The 19,180-nt window shown below is 38.5% G+C and overlaps 1 protein-coding gene across 2 annotated transcripts in view; it reads left to right on the top strand.

Annotated features, from left to right (window-relative positions):
• The window catches only part of PLCB1 (phospholipase C beta 1), a gene marked incomplete at both ends in the record, with an annotated part of 691,313 nt that overhangs the window by 502,416 nt on the left and 169,717 nt on the right, over window positions 1–19,180 (top strand). For both annotated transcript variants that reach the window (XM_079720111.1, XM_079720112.1), the window contains one exon: window positions 330–496. In XM_079720111.1, the coding sequence (XP_079576237.1) occupies window positions 330–496 (167 nt within the window). The remainder of the gene's footprint in view (window positions 1–329; window positions 497–19,180) is intronic.

The raw sequence follows: 19,180 nt of genomic DNA, 5'->3' as shown, positions 1-19,180 counted from the left end.
ACTAAACCAGAAGTTTAGCATCATAATCAGAAAACAACCCATGCTCTGTGTTCCATTTAGAGTGGTGCATCTTCACACACAAGATACAGTATTTCCCTATTGTGGTTTTCTTATGCATATGGTATAGTTCAAGGGCATTGGGATTTGGTGGCAGTGATTGAAAAAGGTTGTGATGGAGCAACACAATGTTTTTAGGGCAAGATAGGAATTCCAGTATAGGATGCTCTTGCCAGGTATGGCAGGAGTTTGTTTACACATAGCTAATGCAAATATATGAATGAGACTTGGTGGAAAAACCTTCTAATTTCCTTGTTTTTAATTGTTTTTAGTGGTGCCAAAAGCAAACCATACCTTACGGTTGATCAGATGATGGATTTTATCAACCTTAAGCAGCGAGATCCCAGGCTAAATGAAATTCTTTACCCACCTTTAAAGCAAGAGCAAGTCCAAGTGTTGATTGAGAAGTATGAACCCAACAACAGTCTTGCCAGAAAAGGTTAGTCCACTTTTTCCCACACCAGAGCAAAGATCGAGTTCTAATTGTGAGTGGGCCACTCTTGGTAGTCATGTACATCAAGGATTATTCAGGAGGGTTTCCCACATTTATATGCTTGCTTTTCTTTCTGACTTAAATCACTGGTGGTTTAATCAGAAGATTTTTTTAGAGTTTGGTATGTGATGTTTTTGTTGTTGTTATGTATATATGTGTGTGTGTGTGTGTGTGTGTGTAACATTGTTTTTTAAATGTCTAATCATTTGTTTTGTTTTAAATTTTCCCAGTTACTGAATGCATCTTTTTTTCAGACAGGAAATTCATTATCTTAAATGTTGCCCTTTTGGGTCTGTTTCTAGCTCTGCGACATGACCCATAGATTTTTCTAAATCTCTAAAACTGAAGAGAATATTCAGTCCATTAGAAGCTTATCTTATAGTAGTTTATAGTTTACACTACTGATGAATTTTTCCACTTGAAAAGATATTTTAAACTTTGGCCTTCTGTGTTAAAAAAAAAATTAGTGTTTTTAGGGAAAAAAAAAAACTGGTATCAGAAAGACAGCACTAAGATGCCTGAAAGTTATTGAGAAATTTATATATTTGATTCTGGAGAAATGACTTGCCAAAATAAGATCATGAAAATTCAGTTGCCAGGAGTTTTCAACTATATGTGGTATCATGGTCTCTAAACTGGATCATCCTTTACCACTAAGACCAAGTTTCATCTGGATTGAAATTCCTTCACTGAGAATATTAGTGTGTTATTACTGATGTTATTGTAAATTGACTGGATATTCCATAGGGAGGAAAATAAAGTGCAATTAACCAATTATTAAGAAATAAATTGCATGTTAATATGCAAGTAATTTATAAGTAGCAAATAGCTCTGGCAAGCTTGTGGTCATTAATAAGATGGTTATATTAAAACTATCTCCTAAATGAAAAATGAGAGTATTTATTAAATATCAAAGTAAACTCTTATCACTAATTCTATCTTACATGTTATTAGTTGGGAATTTATAGATGAATTATTTTAGTTTTTAGTTTTATCATTTTACATATTTTAGTTTTAGTCTTAGTTTCTTCACCAGGCACTTTGCCTTTGTTGTTGTCATCATTATTACTGTTGCTGAGGTCAAAGGAAACAACTGACCCAACAGTACATGTTGGCGTTTCCAGGCCTGCCCCTCCAACCCCCTCAGATCTGACACCCTTTCCCTGATGTCACAGAGATGGGATTTCTCCTTTCATTAAACCAGAAGAACTCCTTGGAGATTTCTCATAGATAGCTTGACAGTTCCTTTTTGAAATCCAAACTTCACCAAAAATAACTAACACAGTGTTTTAACAATTCTGACAAGACTTCTAAAAACGGTTAGCCCATGACACCAGGAAAACAAAAAGCTTTTGTGAAACCAATGAGGCACTTCAGAACCTAAACTTTGTCCTTTTCTCCTCCCTTCATACCACTTTGCTGGTGGTCCAGGCTTCATCTAGTGCGTGATGTCCCCATACATCATACTCTGATGACTCGGACAAAGTAGAGGATACAAAGGAAAATACAATAGATTATTGTAAAACTCTATCATCCTGGAAGAACTGATTTTGATTCTAATGGAAATTAAGACTATATCTCTTAACAGTTGCATGAGTATTTAGTTCCATCTTAGAGCTGTACTAAGTGTGAATTCCATAATCATGCAGACATGTAAAATTCAGGTATATTTAAAAAAATAGCAACTTGATTTTTCTACAACTTAATATGATATTGATCACGAAGCCTCTCTGTCAGCACTGATGTGATTTTTTTAAATCACAGTATTCATTTCTCAACCCCAAAACTCCAGTAGGAAGATGAACTTGAGATGTCTCACACCAAGTCATTTTGTTTGCTGCTTTGGCTCTGTTTATGTGAACAAAGAAGATTAGAGAAGATTGTTTTATTCTAGCAATTGTTGTTTCACAGTCAAAAGGATAACAATTTTGAAATCTTTATTTGTAGGAATAAGAAATTGTTGAGTTAGACCTCAATTCTTTAGTAATCAAAAGTTTGAAATATTTTTTCCAAGGATGAAAATCATTTTTTACTTGATTTTGCAGCTTATAATATCTGATGTTTGACTTTAAGATCTTTACAGGAACTCCTTTTTATATGCAACAAAGTACAATTTAAGAAAGTATTTATTATATGGCTTCAGTGATGACTGATATGCAAGGAAATTAGCTCTCACTTATCATGTGACTTTCAAAATGTGCATTATCATTTTACAAAGAAGAAAACCAAAGCTTTGAGGTCAAATGACTTACCTAAGATCTCATACCAAGATGCTCTTCAGGAAAGCAGAGTTTTTAACTTTCAGTCAACTAGTTAATATGTTTTAATCAATAAACACATAAGAAAATAAGTAGGGAAGTTTAATATTACATTATCATTTTTTTCTGTGGCACCTTACATTTTTACTAGTTCTTCAAATGTGTCCAAGCATTAATTAAATTGACCACAAACTCAGTTTTATTTATCAGAGAAAGACACTTCCATATTGCCTATATTTGATATAAAATCATGGGAATAAGATACATACAGAAAATCCACATATAATAGCATATATATATATATATATATATATATATATATATATATGTATATATATACTATCTGATACAAGAAACATTTTAAAGTAGGTGTTAAACAAATAAACAATACACAAAATTGACATATGCTGTTTAGTTTTTATAGCATTTAATATAATTTTGACATAAAAGGTAATCTTAAATTAATGAAAAATTTTCAATGTGGCTAAAAGCCTAATGGCTAAAGCTGAGCTTAAGTGAGCTGATTGATGGCAGAACACCTGGAAGTGTGAAGACCCAGAAGAGCTGACCAACAGTGATGCTCTGTTGGCCCCCTGTCATGAGGACATTACCCACATTCCACGCTGGAATTTCTGTTTCTGTAGATGTATGTATTGGTTATAAATAATCAGAAGGTTTCTGTGCAGTCTAAGGCCAAATGTTCACATGTTTGGGTTTCACAGAGTTGAAATCTTGCTGCAGAAGATACTATTCTCAAGGGAGTTAGGTTTATTTTTACAGTTTAAAATCACACACTGAAAAATGTTGAGGCCCCAAGTCAGCAAATGTTTCTTCCTTACCATGTTGTTTGCACTGTAGGCCTAACTGTGCTTAACGCAGGGCTACACAATGACTCCTGCCTCTTCCAAACAAAAGGGTCATGAATGTCAGTTTGAAGACTCATGTCTCTTAGAGTTATTTTGTTTATAATTTAAACTCTTTAGAAGAAAGGCATTGAGTAAAATTAGCATAAAAAATGAAATAGTTATTGGTGCCTTAGGTAACAGGCTGCAGACCTCTAGATTCAGCAACTTTGTCTATAAAAGAAGGTCAAATTATGATTAAACGGCCAAACTGAAAGAAAAGAGTTAAGTTTGTTCATATGTTTATTCTTCTGTGAAGAGCAGGTGTTCATGAGTATTTGTTAAGCAATTGAATTAATATAACAGATCATAATATTAGCAGATGTTTCAAGCTACGTTTCTTTTTTATCAGCAGTTCTTCCTCTTAAATGTTTATACAGTGTAGTATAAAAAAGCTTCCCTGCTTTGTTGCAATTAGAATGAAACTAAAACTTTTAGTGTTTGATCAGTACTCCATGAGCTAATAGTTTAATAGTTGAACTCAAAATTAATAATAGCAGGACAATTTGTTTTTAAGCAAAGCAAATAGAAGTTCAGGTATAGCAAGCATGTTTGCTCCAAATAGACCTAAGCTAACAATGATTTGCATACTAGAAATAACCTTATTGCATTTTTAATATTGTTTTATTTAAAAATATTTATGTAAGTGAACTATACTGTGTCATTATTATCAACAACCAGAAGCACCCAGAGTGTGCTAGAGAGAGCACTGGACTTGGAAACTTGCAACCTGTAGTATTAGGTGGAAATACTTCAGTTGAAAAATGGCAAACTTAACTCAGACTGAAGCACAGAAAGGAACTGACAGGTACATATAAGCGAAAAGTGAGGGTGTTAATGACTTCAGGCATGACTACATCCAGGGGCTCAAATGACGTCATCAAGACCTGTCATCTCCCATCATGTTCTCTGCACTGGCTGTAATTCTTGGGCAGACTCTCCTGAAGTGACAAGAAAGCCACCAGCAGCTCCAGGCCCACCAATCTCATAGTTGCAATGAAATACCAGAAACCAGAACATGGCTTAAGCCACCCAGGACCACTCCTGAACTAGGATCATTGCGGCCTGGAGGATAGAATGTATTAATTGGACAGAATTTGGTCACGTGACTCTCCCTAGAGCCAATAAGGAGTCAGCTACCTGAACCATGTGGAATGACAGTGGGAGAGGGGTGGTTCCCTGAAATTCACCTAGAGTGTGTACCTGGAAAAAGGAGGACTAGTCACCAGGCAAATAAAAACAGCAGATCCCACTAAAACTGGTCACAAATCAACAACTCATCATCTCTGTTTACCTTACCTTAGGAAGCCATTTAATCTCTTTGACCAGTTCCACCCCCTAGTTTTCTGATCTTTGAAAATATTCTGAGAGAATTTCTGGGAGAATTAAGTAAATTTCTTATGATAAGAAGGTTGTATGTATTAATTGTTACCTATTAAACCCTTGTTGATCTGAACTAATGAAAAATGAGAATTGGCATTTGTGCCAAATTATTTATGAGTCTGGAAGTGAGATTCAGAGCACTAGGCAGAGGCATTTCTGGATGTTGCTGTCTCTTGGCTAACAGGCTTATTTTACTTATTGCAATTAATAAAAAAAAATTAGACTCATTTGGTGATGAAACCTGAAAAAATATGGTGAGTCATATCTGTGCACAAATGTTCATTTCTGACTCATCAATATTTTATCTATATTTTTATTAAAATGGAATTATAATTATAGTTTAAAATGTAATGATTTACACTGGAATCTTACTATTTACTTTATCACTTAATTTTCCTAATAGAGTTTTTAAAATTTTTATTTTCCTAACACCATTTCCCTTTACTAGGTAGAAGTTATAAAAAATAATGATTATTTTTATTAATATGTATTATGCATTCTTGAGACATCAAACATGCCATAATTAAGGAAAGAGACTGGCACTGTATTATGGTTAAACCAGTTAACCTCAGGCAAGTGACTTCACTTGCTTGAACTTCAGCTTCCTCATCTGTAAAATGGGATGATACCAGTTCTAGCAAACATCAGTGCTTATCCTGTATCCCTCGGAATACATGATTCCAACACAGTCAACAGCATCTTCTGCAAATCTCTGGGACTTTCTCTCAGCCCAGCCACAGACAGCCTACAAGTGCCCAGGAATTCATGGCCCCAGGAGTAATTTTCACTCAGGTGGTAGTACCTCTCTTCCTTGCCCCTTGTCTGGGACATTTCTGATATGTATTCTTCACATTCTCCCAGAGTTCCCATGTATGAATGAGCCCCAGTTTCCCACAACTGCAACCTGCTTGATTAGGTTCCCTTTATTTGCTGCTTTTTCTTCCCTTCTCTTTTCTCCACTCCCCTACTGTTAGTTCCTGGGTTATCTCCCAAATAACCTGCTTGCACTCAAATCCTTATCTCAAAGCCTACTTTTAGAAGAACCAAAACTAAGACAAGCACTTCGCAATAAATGGCCTTAACAGAATCTAAAGTGAAAGATGGGTAAGGTCAGAGTAGCTGAGCATTGAGAGAAAAAAAAAAAAAAAAACGGAAGGGCTGTGCCCATGGCTCATCCCTTCCAGCATGTCACATGTTGTCTTAGCTGTTACCATTCCTGAAGTCCTGGCTGGTAGCCTCAAAATCACGGGATCTCCTGTCTACAAGGGACTTAGCCATTTAGCCCCAACTCTCAGGTCATAGAAGAGGCAGCTAAGGGACAATGTTGAGAGTAGGACTATATTTTCTGTGTCCCAGTTCTTTGCACCACTCCAGACTCCCACGTGGAGCCCTCCATTAGGCCTTGCTCAAAAACCGCAATGCCAACTCTTTAGAAGTTATCAATTTGCATCCATAGCAGTGGTTTTCAGACTGTCCTTGACATAGCATCCTTTTATTTGTGTTTGTTTCTTCTCACAATGTCTCATAGGATTGGTCAATGTGTAGGAAGAACCTTTAGAAGCACTGTTTTGGTTGAATGAGCGGAGCCTGCATTGTAGCTGGTGATGGCTGCCCTACTTCTCTTTATTCTCCTGCTCCAGCCCATTCTCTGCAGGCACTTCTGCCCAAACCCCAAGAGATTCGAGATGCTCAGTTTAAAAACCACACATCTGGAGGAGATATTCACTGGCCTAATGATCTTCTCACCATTAAGCTGGCATTCGTTTAAATATTTGTATATAGATGACCTGTGTAGCAATAAAAGAAAAAAAAAGAACAGAAATGAGTGAACAGAGGCAACTCAAATGAGATAGATTTTCTCCCCAAAAGACAAAGACAGATGAAAGCTGTAGGATGTAGCCAGTTCTTTTCATATCTTAAGTTACTACACTAAGAAAGCTGCCAAAAAGCCACTCTAGTATTGTATTGATTACAATCCCATTTAAATCCCACCTATTGACTTGTTAGCCTCTGTGGAAGGTCATAGAAGTGTGACATTACCATCTGTGAGTATATTCCAAGCTCCTCTTAGCTCTGTGTTTTGTTTATTCATAGACTTAGACTTCTCTGAAGTATTTGAGACTGGCAAAAATGAAAAAAAATTATTTTCAAGATAGCCTTTATGGGGCTTCCCTGCTGGTGCAGTGGTTGAGAGTCCGCCTGCCGATGCGGGCGACACGGGTTCGTGCCCCGGTCCGGGAAGATTCCACATCCCGCGGAGCGGCTGGGCACGTGAGCCATGGCCGCTGAGCCTGCGCGTCCGGAGCCTGTGCTCTGCAACGGGAGAGGCCACAACAGTGAGAGGCCCGCATACCGCAAAAAAAAAAAAAAAAAAAGAAAAAAAAGATAGCCATTATGAATTCACTGTTCATCAGTTGGCTTGATAACTTCCTTGAATTTCCTTTCTTGATTGCATTTCCTCCTTTCCCAGGAGGGAGGAACTGGGCTTGAGGAAAGCACAGAAAAAACAGGAGTCCTTGTTTTTTTCTCTTGCATCCTTTCTTTCTGTGACCTCAGTGTCCACTCAGAATTACAGCTCTAGCCAGAAAGCCACAACCATGTCCATTCAAAGCTGAAACGGCTTTTGTTCAGAAAACAACCAGTCAGGAAAAAAAAAAAATATATATATATATATATATATATATATATATATATATATATATATATATATATATATATATATATATATATATATATGAAGACAAAAACCAATGCAAGTTTTAAAGAGGTGCAGTAGTGAACTTGGTAGCATAATCCACCCGTCTGTTGAGTGTTTTTAAAACCTCTTTCCCTCATCAGACTATACCTTCCCAAGATGCCTTGCCGTTGTGGGTGAGAACTAAGGGGACAAAGCAGATAATGGCTATTTTCTCCTAGAGGTAACCTCCCATCAGAACAAAGCATTAATAATCACTGACTGTTACACCTTTTCCCTTGCCAGCAGGGGTCAGGGGGCAGGCTATGGCTCAGTTAGAAGGAATGGCTTAGCAGCTTGCACTGTGCAGCAGAAAAGCCAGGAAGCCACAGGCATTGGACCCCAACATCTACTTTTCCCAGAGCTGACTTTTGTTGATAGTTGATTTTACACCAAATAAGCAGGAAGGAAGCTGATTGAATGCAGAGAGAATCAACTCCATGGAAAACATATGGTGACCACAAGGAAGCCAGATGAGGTGAGGGGTAGACTGTCTAACCTAACAGTTCACAGGAAAGCTGAAAAATGCACCGTGGCAATGGGTGAAATGTCGGGAAGCTGAGAATGACCAATAATTTCATTCATTCATTATAGAGATTCCAGGAGCCCTGTCTGAACCACTGCAGTCTGTAGGACTCCATTTGCAAAAGCAAAATTACCTGCAGAGTAGGGATGGCACCATTTTAAGAGGAAGACTTAACTGAGGATGTTTGAAAACATTAAATTTCTCACCTAACACCCTACCTTACGTGTAGAAAAGGAGTCCAAAATGCTTCTTATTAATGTTATTTACTGTTACCTAAAAACTGGGTTCGCCTCTTGGTGGGTATTGAGCCAATAGACATAGCCAAGCCAAAGATTGGGAGAAGGAAGGATTATTAATTGTAGCAAATAAGGAGAACACCAGGGATCTTTTCTAAAGCAGTGTCTCCCCTAACAGCAAAATTGGGGAAGTTTTAAGCTAAGGCTACTTGCATATTCATGAAGGAGCTAGAGCCGATGAGAATTCAGTATAAAATTGAGGCAAAAGTCGAGAGAGTCCAAGCTTTAATTGATTGAAGTCAGGAGGGTCAACATCACAATTCCATCTTCCACCTGGGAGGGGGCCTTAGTTCCTGCAGAACTCAGAGATACATTATTACTATGTATATCCCTTGAGAAGGAACTAAGACTCTGCTTTATCATTGCACTACTCTTTGACTGCCTTTTCTTTGTCCCTGCATTCCTTTGTTTCCTTAATATCATTGATTCCTGAGACCTGTTCAAGGGTAAACATTGTGGCCAGGCTTAGATCACTAAATGGCTTAGACCAAAATGGGTTCTTTTATGTCGAGAAAGCCATGCCTGGTTCTCTTTCTCCAGGGACTCCGCCTAACCTATCTGCTTACACTACTTGCCTTTGTTTAGGTTCCCCCAGCAGTGACCCTGGGAGAAGAATCCAAATATAAGGAGTTTATTTGAAAGGTGATCCCAGGTAGCACCAGTAGGACAATTTAGGAGGTGAGAATGAGGAATGGTAGGCAACCATTAAATGTTGCATCATCTCTCAGTCCTGGGCAAAACTAATATCCATCTTACCCAAGGAACATGACATTCTCATTAAGAATCTAGAACATTTTGCTCTCCTTTGTGTTATGGTCAAGAACCATTGTGAAGGGTCTCCTCCCATGGAACAATGTGACGGTGCACTAATAAAATGCGACAGACTTGTTCCCTATCCTCTGAGAACCTCTAGCCCTAAATGATCAATCAGTTACATAAATCTAGTGAAAAAGACTCCAAGCCCATGTTTAAGAGAGTAGGGTACCAATCTGGATTCTGTTTTTATCTAGCCATGTCAACTTAAAAGGACTGTTTAATCTCACTGGGTCAAAGTTTATCTGTCCTGGGTTTCCCTGGTGGCACAGTGGTTGAGAGTCCGCCTGCCGATGCAGGGGACACGGGTTCGTGTCCCGGTCTGGGAAGAGCCCACATGCCGCGGAGTGGCTGGGCCCGTGACCCATGGCCGCTGAGCCTGCGCATCCGGAACCTGTGCTCTGCAACGGGAGAGGCCACAACAGTGAGAGGCCCGCGTACCAAAAAAAAAAAAAAAAAAAAAAAAAAGTTTTATCTGTCCTGTTAAATAATAAAATGCTGTCTTACCTACCAAACAGAACAGTGTGATGTAAATAAATTGCAGATGTGAGAATACTTTGAAAAGGGAAAGTGCTAAATCAAAGTTAGGTGCTATTATTAAGAACTTTCACACAAAACCACATTAACAAGTTCAGCTGAATACAGGGAGAACTACAGGGCCACAAAAAGCCAGGACAGCTGAGTCGTGGGGTTGATCTGCAAGGGCTTTTGAGAAGAGCACATATTCATTTAGTGGATATTATTACACGATATCTTGGACTTGTATTTGTACATAATTATGGTAATTGATAATTGGTAATTTTGCAATCAAGATGGAATATGAATGCATGACACTTTTCAGCCTAAGATAAAATAATAATGCCTGAGAACATGTATAGAATATACTAACTCCAGGATTGAAAAGAAATGGATAAAATAGGCAAACAAACCAGCAAAGTTCATACACTATACAAAAACACAGTTAATTGGCAAATGTAATAGGAAAATCTGTGCCCAAGCAAAGAGAATTGAAAAGGGAACATGTTATAGATTATTTCTGTAAGCAGGCAAATAGATTTTGGTGAGCCATGGGATATTAGAGCCATCTGTACTTACTTTCTCTGAGCTGGTCTAGCAGAACTCACATAAGGTTCAAAGCACCAGGAATAAATGTGAGCCAAGGAAATACCTTCTCAGAGCTGTGCTTGGAAGTGATTTTAGGAGGTGCTAAGCCGTTGGACCAGTAGCTTTCCAACATGCCCTGGTAACATTACATTAGGACTGAGGATTGAATGATGATGAATGGATTCTCAACCATCTAATCTCAGTGACATCCAAACATGTGAGTGCCAGATCCTGCCTAATTGGCATTTGGCTCAACAAAGTGAGGCTGGTGGCCATGCTAGCTGGCAGACACATTGTTCAGTTTGCCCATCCTAACTGTGTGATGATTCTGTAAGGATTTATAGGCCATCTGTCTTCCAAGGCATAATTTGTCAAGATTTCTCTGTGCTTCCATGCTTTGAAAGATGTTATTTGCATGTGTTTGGCTATTCCTTTTAAAAGGTAACCTGTATATTTATTTTTCTTTGCAAAACCCACAAAACAATGTCATATTTTCTGTTTAGCATTTCTGTTGTCCTCACATTGGCATAACACATTTTTTTGTTGTTGTATTTTATTTTTCTTCCTACAAGTTAGACTCATGGATTGGAGAATAAAAATGTTAGAGGGTGCCTTTGAATTACTTGTGGAGATTAGAATGTAAATTGAGTCTGGAAAAGAATTTTAGATCTTGATAGACAAATCCAAATCAAAGAGCTAATCCTCACGCCTCTACTAGATGGGTCATTTGTCCTGCCTGAGCCCAGCTTCTTTTAACAAAAAGATTAAAGTCACACGTTTTAAAGAGATAAGTAAATCATGGGAAAAAGCTCTTCCTTGGTCACATTCAGGGCTATTTTTAGGACTAATCCATGTCGCCTCAATTGAAGCCAACAGCTACAGAGGCAGGATCCTCTCCTTTTCATCATCCTTGTCCCTCATCCAGGCCAGTGCTGGGAAAGTTATGTGGATAAACATCATCAGTTGCACTCACCACCATCTGCCTTTCTGTTGCCCTGGCACCACCTCCAGATCCAGCTCTCACACTGAGTAGCCCTGTGACCTTAGAAAAGTTGCTTACCTCTCTAAGCCTCAGTTTGCTCATCTGAAAATGGGAAGTAAAAAGTACCTCTCTTATAGAATTTCTGTGCCTGCCACATGGCCAATGCTCAGGTAATGCTAGGTCTTCCTGTTATGAGGATGATGATTGTGATGATGATGAAGATTATGATTTACCTTCTCCTAGTACTAGATTATGTGCTGTACAGCAGGATAGCATAGTAGTTAATGGCATGGAACACAAAGCCTGACTTTGAGTTCAAATCCCATTTTATCCACTTGTAAGCCATGTAATCTTGGGCAAGCTACTTGAGTTTCTCACTCATAAAATAAGCATAAAAGTAGTACCCACTTCATAGAGTTATTATGAGGATGGAATGAGTTAATATTTGCATATAGTAAATAGCATATAAAGGTGTATAAAATAATATATGGGAGATAGACTAAATTCATGAAGTTCTTCAAAGGCTGGCTCTCTTTTCCTTTACCATCCTGCTTGCACATATATAAATATACTTCCTTTCAAGTCAGAATCCATTCCTTTTTTTTTTAAAGTACTATATTTGTAGACACAGCCAGCCATATTTTCTTTCTTTGACTCTCCACAGAATTATTTTTCACTTTAGCACTTCGCCACTGTTACCTTACATCTGCTTTTAGGACAAACGAGGTAGCAGTTCCATGTTGGTGCTTTGATGCCATGATGAGGTCATTTCCAAGGTAACCATCCCAGTAAAAAACACACACTGAACAGGAAAGAGCCTGACTTTCAAAACTTTCTAGTCACCTTAGTAATGTGCCATGAATTCTATTTAGAGATTAGCTTGCGACCATGCCCTGCTGTCCTTTTCCCTTTCCTGGTCACAGAGCCCATGTAAAGTGTCATGTGAAAGTCTGGTGCTCAGGACTTGCCATCAGCCTCCTCATCTGTGCAATGAGGAGCATCAGCTTTTGTTACATAACCTTATTGAAAGTCACTTTCATAAGCTTCTAGGTAGAAGGTGAGGGTTATGGATTTATTTCAAATAAACTTCTTACTTGTGAATTTCAAAAGAAATTCTAGCATTGCTGAGCAAAGGTGTTAGAAGGAGAAAGTATTGACAGGGCAGGTAACTTGTCATGTCAGTGTCATGAAGGACAATCAGCTCTTTCGTTGTTTAAGGATTTATTTGTTCTGTTGTGAATTATCCTAGTCCCCTATTTCTATGTTGATGGCTTTAGACATTTAATGTCATCTGATTAGTGCTTCTGCCAGGGACGAGGCAGAGGGAGAGAGTAAAGATAAAACTCTCCTTTTGTTCCAGCCACTGGGGAACACCAGGGCTTGGAACTTTCTAGAGCATCTCCTAGAAAGGAGCCACAGGCTTCTCTCTTCAGGACTTGAGACTTCCCCTAGGCTTGGGGACAAGTAAAGCTTGGTAGAAGAGGGCCCTCAGAACCAAGCCAAAAAGGTACTCTTAAGTTCTCCCTTCTCTTCCATCCCTCCATTCCCTGAGACAAAATTAGAATGTTGTGTTGCTGCCTGTATTGGAGAAGAGTGAGAGGGTCTTGGAAAGTATAAGGGAGGAAATATCTTGTCTGTTAAATACTCCCGCCTGATAAATACCTGGGAGCTCAGGCTGCCTCTGTGACTCTGACATTCTACCTGGGAAAAGACACAGCAAGGAAAACTTGACTGACAAATTATCCATATAGTGCCATCTATGGTGAGATATTAGTCACTGCATACTTCTCACTAAAAAGATTTGAATGAAAGACAACGAAGGAGATCCACGAGAAGTCCCTGACCAGGCAAAGCAGGTCTACAGCAGAAGACCTTCAGTTTCTCCCATCTGATTTATTTTGCCTAAAAATAGTAGGAACAAAAGGACAAAGCATGTGAAATCTGATTTTTTTAACTTAATCAACAAAATTCTGCAGTCTGGTATAGTAGAGAAATCATGGATCATCAGGATAAATAGAATGAATAGTCTAGACATATTCAACTAATTAAACTCTCTCTTGAAACCACACTAAAATTGCATTGTATTTTTTTAAGGCATAATCTGGCAAGGGTGGAGATAATAGGGTAAGATACAATAATTACACAATTTTGGCAACTACCTATAGGTTTACAGCTATAACACATCTTAGAAAACTGATCATAGGTTTAGAGTTACAGCCTAAAATAAGGAGGGTTTGTTGACAGCTGTTTAAGGAATAGTCAGAACCCCCACCTGGGAGAACACTAAAGGTTTACCTTCTGGAGACAAGAAAGCAGAGGGTCTGAGGATAACACAATCCCAGGTGAAGGCAGGGCTACCATTTGAAAGCAAAGAGATACAGTGATCATAAACATTCTGCCCCTTCCCCCATTTGGCTCTGGAAGGCTGGCATCCAGGCCTTTATTTTCCTGGCAAGTGATTAAACAAATCTTCTCTCAGGACTTGATCGGCTCAAGAAGAAAGAACTAAAGGTATTGACATTAGGGGTTACTCCAAAGAGACAAAGACTGATCCCTCTACAATGATGCCTTATTAACTCTTATACTTTGCAGGTTCATATTCAGATATACAGATGCTTTGAAAAGTCCAATCAGCTTTTTAGTCCACCCATTTGAAATATGAACAGGCAATTAAAAATCACTAGACATATGAGGAAAACTTACTTAAAAAGTAGAAATAAGCAAGAATAAAAGTAACCTTAGGGAAAACAATGACTATGTAGTGAGAAGAAAATTTTAAATATACATATATCATTAATATTCTTAGAAAGATAATAGAACATATTGAACCACTGAAAAAAGAACAATGCTACTTTTTGAGGAAATGTCAGAGAACATAAACTGGCTCTTAGATATTAAATAGAGGATAGCAGAAACAAAACACTCAAAGAAGAGTTGGAAATAAGGTGTGGAAACCTCCCAGAGAGTATAGCAAACAAATAAAATGAAAAATTGGAGGGAGAATATATGAAAAGGTAAAATTTGATCAAATAATATTCCAGAAGAAAGAGAACAGAAATTAGCATAGAGATAATTTATTAAAATGTTCCAAATAGAAGAATAATAGCTTTCAGACTACAAGGGCTCCAGGAGTGTCCAGCACAGGGGCTAAAAATAAACCTATACCAAAGCACATCATTGTGAAGTTTCCAGAAACTGGAACTGAATAAGATGCTAGAAATTTCCAAAGAGACAAAATAAAAAAAAACAGGCCACATATGTTTTTAGGATGATGAAATAGTAATTCTTCAAATCTCTTAGCCCACTAGAAGCTAAAAGACAATGAAGCAAATTTTCTCACAAAAATCTAAAAGAAAATTATCTTAACCTACAATATTATACCCAGATAAACTAACAATAAAGTATGCAAATGTCATAAAGCCATTTTTAGACGTACAAGGCTCAAAAAACTTAACATTCAGGAACCCTTTATCAGGAAGCTACTGACAAATGTGCTCCCACTGAAATGAAAAGCTAACTATGAAGGAGAAAGATGCGGTTTACAGAAAATAAAAGAGATTCAACAAAGAATAGAATTTAAGAAAATGCTAATTGATTCATCTAAATTGTATTAGGTCATAAGACTCTAGGAAAGGCTTCATCAAGAAAATGAAACTGGGGGCTTCCCTGGTGGCACAGTGGTTGAGAGTCCGCCTGCCGATGCAGGGGACATGGGTTCGTGCCCCGGTCTGGGAAGATCCCACATGCCGCGGAGTGGCTACGCCCGTGAGCCATGGCTGCTGAAGCTGAGCGTCCGGAGCCTGTGCTCTGCAATGGGAGAGGTCACAGCAGTGAGAGGCCCACATACCACAAAAAAAAAAAAAAAAGAAAGAAAATGAAACTGGGAGAACACTTGTGCCTGAATATATTGCAAAGAGGTTTAGATAACTGTGTCTTCTTCCTAGAGAGACTTAAGCTGAAACATATTTTCTTAGATGCCTGGAACAGGAGGTCAAGCTGGAAAGTTCTGTTGGAAGTAGGTTTCAAGAAGTCAATTAATAAAAGGGGTCAGGACCTGAGAAAATGGGAGAACCAGTCCACAAACATCTTTAGACTGTTCCATTCTGTTCTCCAGAGCTCCCTTTTCTGGACACAGATCCTCCTCTTCTTAATTGTTCCCAAGGCCTGGGACTTCCCTGGTCGTCCAGTGGTAAAGAATCTGCCTTCCAATGCAGGGGACGTGGGTTTGATCCCTGATTGGGGAACTAAGATCCCACATGCCACAGGGCAGCTAAGTCCACGCACCACAACTACTGAGCTTGTGTGCCTCAACTAGAGAGGAGCCCCTGCACCACAACGAAGAGCCCATGCACCATCATGAAAAATCCTGCATGCCTCAACGAAGATCCCACATGCTGCAACTAAGACCCGACACAGCCAAAAAGATAAAAATAAATTAATTGTTCCCAAGGCCCATAGGATGGCCCCAGGTTTAAAGAAGGCAAGGGAGTAGCTTGTTCCCCAGTATATATCCAAAAGCCTTGGCATGCACTTGTAAGCATGAAATGCATCCAGCTGTGTGTCCCTGGATATACCACAAGGTTTAAAAGCATCCCTGGAAGGTCTCATTTTGTCACAACAAAATTTCAAATTTTTGTCTTCCTGACATTTTCAAGAGGACACCAGTGGAGCCTCAGTCATCATCTACCCCAGGGGAAGGAGAGAGGCATAAGGAGGCAGAGGTACAGTTCCTGGCCATGGTATGTGTGTACAGCCGCCTGACATTTGAGAGTTTCTCTGCAGCGAAGATATTGCTGAAGAATGACAAGCCATATAAATGGCCATTGGGGACGATCATTTTGTCATGCCACTTTCCTCTCGTATCCCTTTGAAGGTGGTTCCTCCCCACTGAAGTCAGATCTTTTCACATTTGATCACCAGCCTTCCTTTTTCAATATACACTAGAACTTCTTTTGAACGAAAAAGCTTCATAGAGCAGTGTTTTCTCCATTCCTTGAAACTTATATTTTTCCTACTTTGGCTCTAAATGGTTCAAATAATATAAATGCTTATAAAGATCTTTAGGTGTCATTATATGAATGGCATGTCCACTTGGAAGCGTATCAATCTTTTATTAAGATAATGTAGAAAGGACTTTATTTTTAGCCTTTGTCAGCTGGCATTATCCTTCTGAACTTAACTTTTCTTCCTGTTGTTTTTATTCCAGAAAATCATCACATTGCTTTTAATTGTGGTTTGATGTTTTATAATCTCATTCTAATATGGACATTTTGTTTTAATTTAGCTGGTAATCATCCAGAGTGTATTAAACCACTTGAATTCATAGAACTTTAGAGTTGAAAGAGACATAAGAGCCCATCTAGTTTTCTGATCCTATGGTTGAAGAGTTTGTCGCTGATCAATTACTGCTGGCAGGAATGGAAGCCGCATTTCTTGTACTGTTACTAATTTGACTGGTTTAGAAAAACTGTTTTTCCCATCTTAGTTCTCAAGGCTTTTAATTTTTCTATGTGCCTTAGTGGACTTGAAAAAAAATCGTAAGCAGTTTTGCAAAACCAGTGACGGGTTGGTGGAAAAGTACTGATGCATTTAAGTCAATAACAACAACAGTATTCCAGCTGTAGGTTACATGCAACAAAGGAAAATCCTCTAAGGGTCTGTTTTCGTCCAAAAGCCTTTACTGGTCAGAACTATATTTTTAGGCTAATTCATTATGCCAAACACATCTACATTTTTGCAAATGAACTCTTGACCCCTCAGCTGATGCCTTGCAATTTATAAACCTCCAACTCCTGATCTTTACTTTTTCATTGGCTTTTCTTGATTTTGACATAACTCTGCCTAGTCATTTGGTATATCAAAAGTCTTGCACATTTGCTCCTGTACTTAGCAAGGCGAGCTTTGGGGTTGAAAAGTTGCTCTGCCTACTTGCAGTCTATAATCATATTCTGAACTGTCCTCCAAATGCATATATTGTTCCTATTCAAAGTTAGGTAAATTCCTCAGTTGGGGATTTTTAAATTATTTGACATAATTAATTGTAAATAATGCTTACAAACACTGATTCACCTAACTCTTGTTTTTACTACTTTTAATCTATGCTAAAAACTCTGTTAAAATCTTTGACTCCTAGGAAATAGTAAAAGTAGAGAAGGCAACCCAAAGATTATATTAATTGACCTTTAGGACTTTAAGCAGGTTTATATTCAATTTAGCAATATTTTAATAGGTTTGGGGGTTCTTTTTGGGGGGGAGAGTTTGCTGACACGCATATATGTATGTATCAATATCCCATAGCCTTCTTTGAAATGGGTTTCTCATCGTCCTGATTTTCTCATTAATGAATTAAATAAAACTTTGACACATGTTCTTTGGCATGTTGCAGAGCATAACTTAATTATAATATCCTGGTTTGAGAATAACAAATATATATCTTGCATACTCCCACTTTTCTGAAGTGCCCAGAAGGCACTGGAGACAATATAATGGAAATCCATGCTAAAGTTAAAATTAATTTGTTATCCATGCCGTATTGGCATATGTTTTTTTTAATTGCTTTTAAAAGTTGCTGATCACACCAAGGGATATTTATTCCCAAGATACCAGATACAAACACAGCCTCCACCAGAACCATAAAGATGGTATGTCTTGGTCACACCATATTGTATTGCTGTTATTTGCATGCCTTTATTTTTATTTATTTTTTTTTTTTTTGCGGTACGCGGGCCTCTCACTGTTGTGGCCTCTCCCGTTGTGGAGCGCAGGCTCCGGATGTGCAGGCTCAGCGGCCATGGCTCACGGGCCCAGCCGCTCCGTGGCATGTGGGATCTTCCCAGGCCGGGGCACGAACCCGTGTCCCCTGCATCGGCAGGCGGACTCTCAACCACTGCGCCACCAGGGAAGCCCTTGCATGCCTTTAGAAGGAGCATATACTTGTGAGTTTTCCTTGGGTACACTTTATTCCAGGAGTCACATTACTTTATTTTGTTGGCCCCTAAAGCCACTTGCATTTATTGCCTGTCCTTTGAGGAACAGCTGTGGTTAGAAATTGAGATGTATGAAACTGTCATTTGCATAGGTTAAAAACACCAAATATTAATAATTTCATATGATTTGACCCAATCAGATAAAAGAATCAAAATTATGCCATCTTTGGTGATCTCCCAGTTTCAAAACCATTTATTTTCTCTTTTGAATCACTAATTGTCAAAAGCAAGTGCTGATTTTACAGCTACAGTGCACAGAGAATCGTGGTAGATTCCAAGAGTGACAAAGATAGAAACACACATCCTGCTCTGGAGGAGCGCATGCCTGCTGTTCAAGGGGTGAATGGTCTTATTTTCTATTAGATTATGAGCTATTTGAAGGCATAGTCTGTGCTTTGCTCTGCTTTATTTTTCTGTGTATTCATCACATTGCAGGCGTTCAATAAATGTTTGTTAAGTGAGTGGAAGGTAAAGAGATGGGAGAAGGAAGGGAAAGATGGAGGGAGGAATAGACACTCGTTTGAGAAGAAGGTGACAAGATGGTGATAAATCAGAGTAAAATGATTATTGTCCACAATGCAGATGAAGGATCACCCCAAACCTCAAACAGAAGACTGAAAGTCACTTATCAAAAAAGTAAATAAAA

The sequence above is a fragment of the Hyperoodon ampullatus genome (genome assembly GCF_949752795.1).
Source record: "Hyperoodon ampullatus genome assembly, chromosome: 14".
NCBI classification, from domain to species: domain Eukaryota; kingdom Metazoa; phylum Chordata; class Mammalia; order Artiodactyla; family Ziphiidae; genus Hyperoodon; species Hyperoodon ampullatus.
This window is presented reverse-complemented; position numbering and strand designations above follow the sequence as displayed.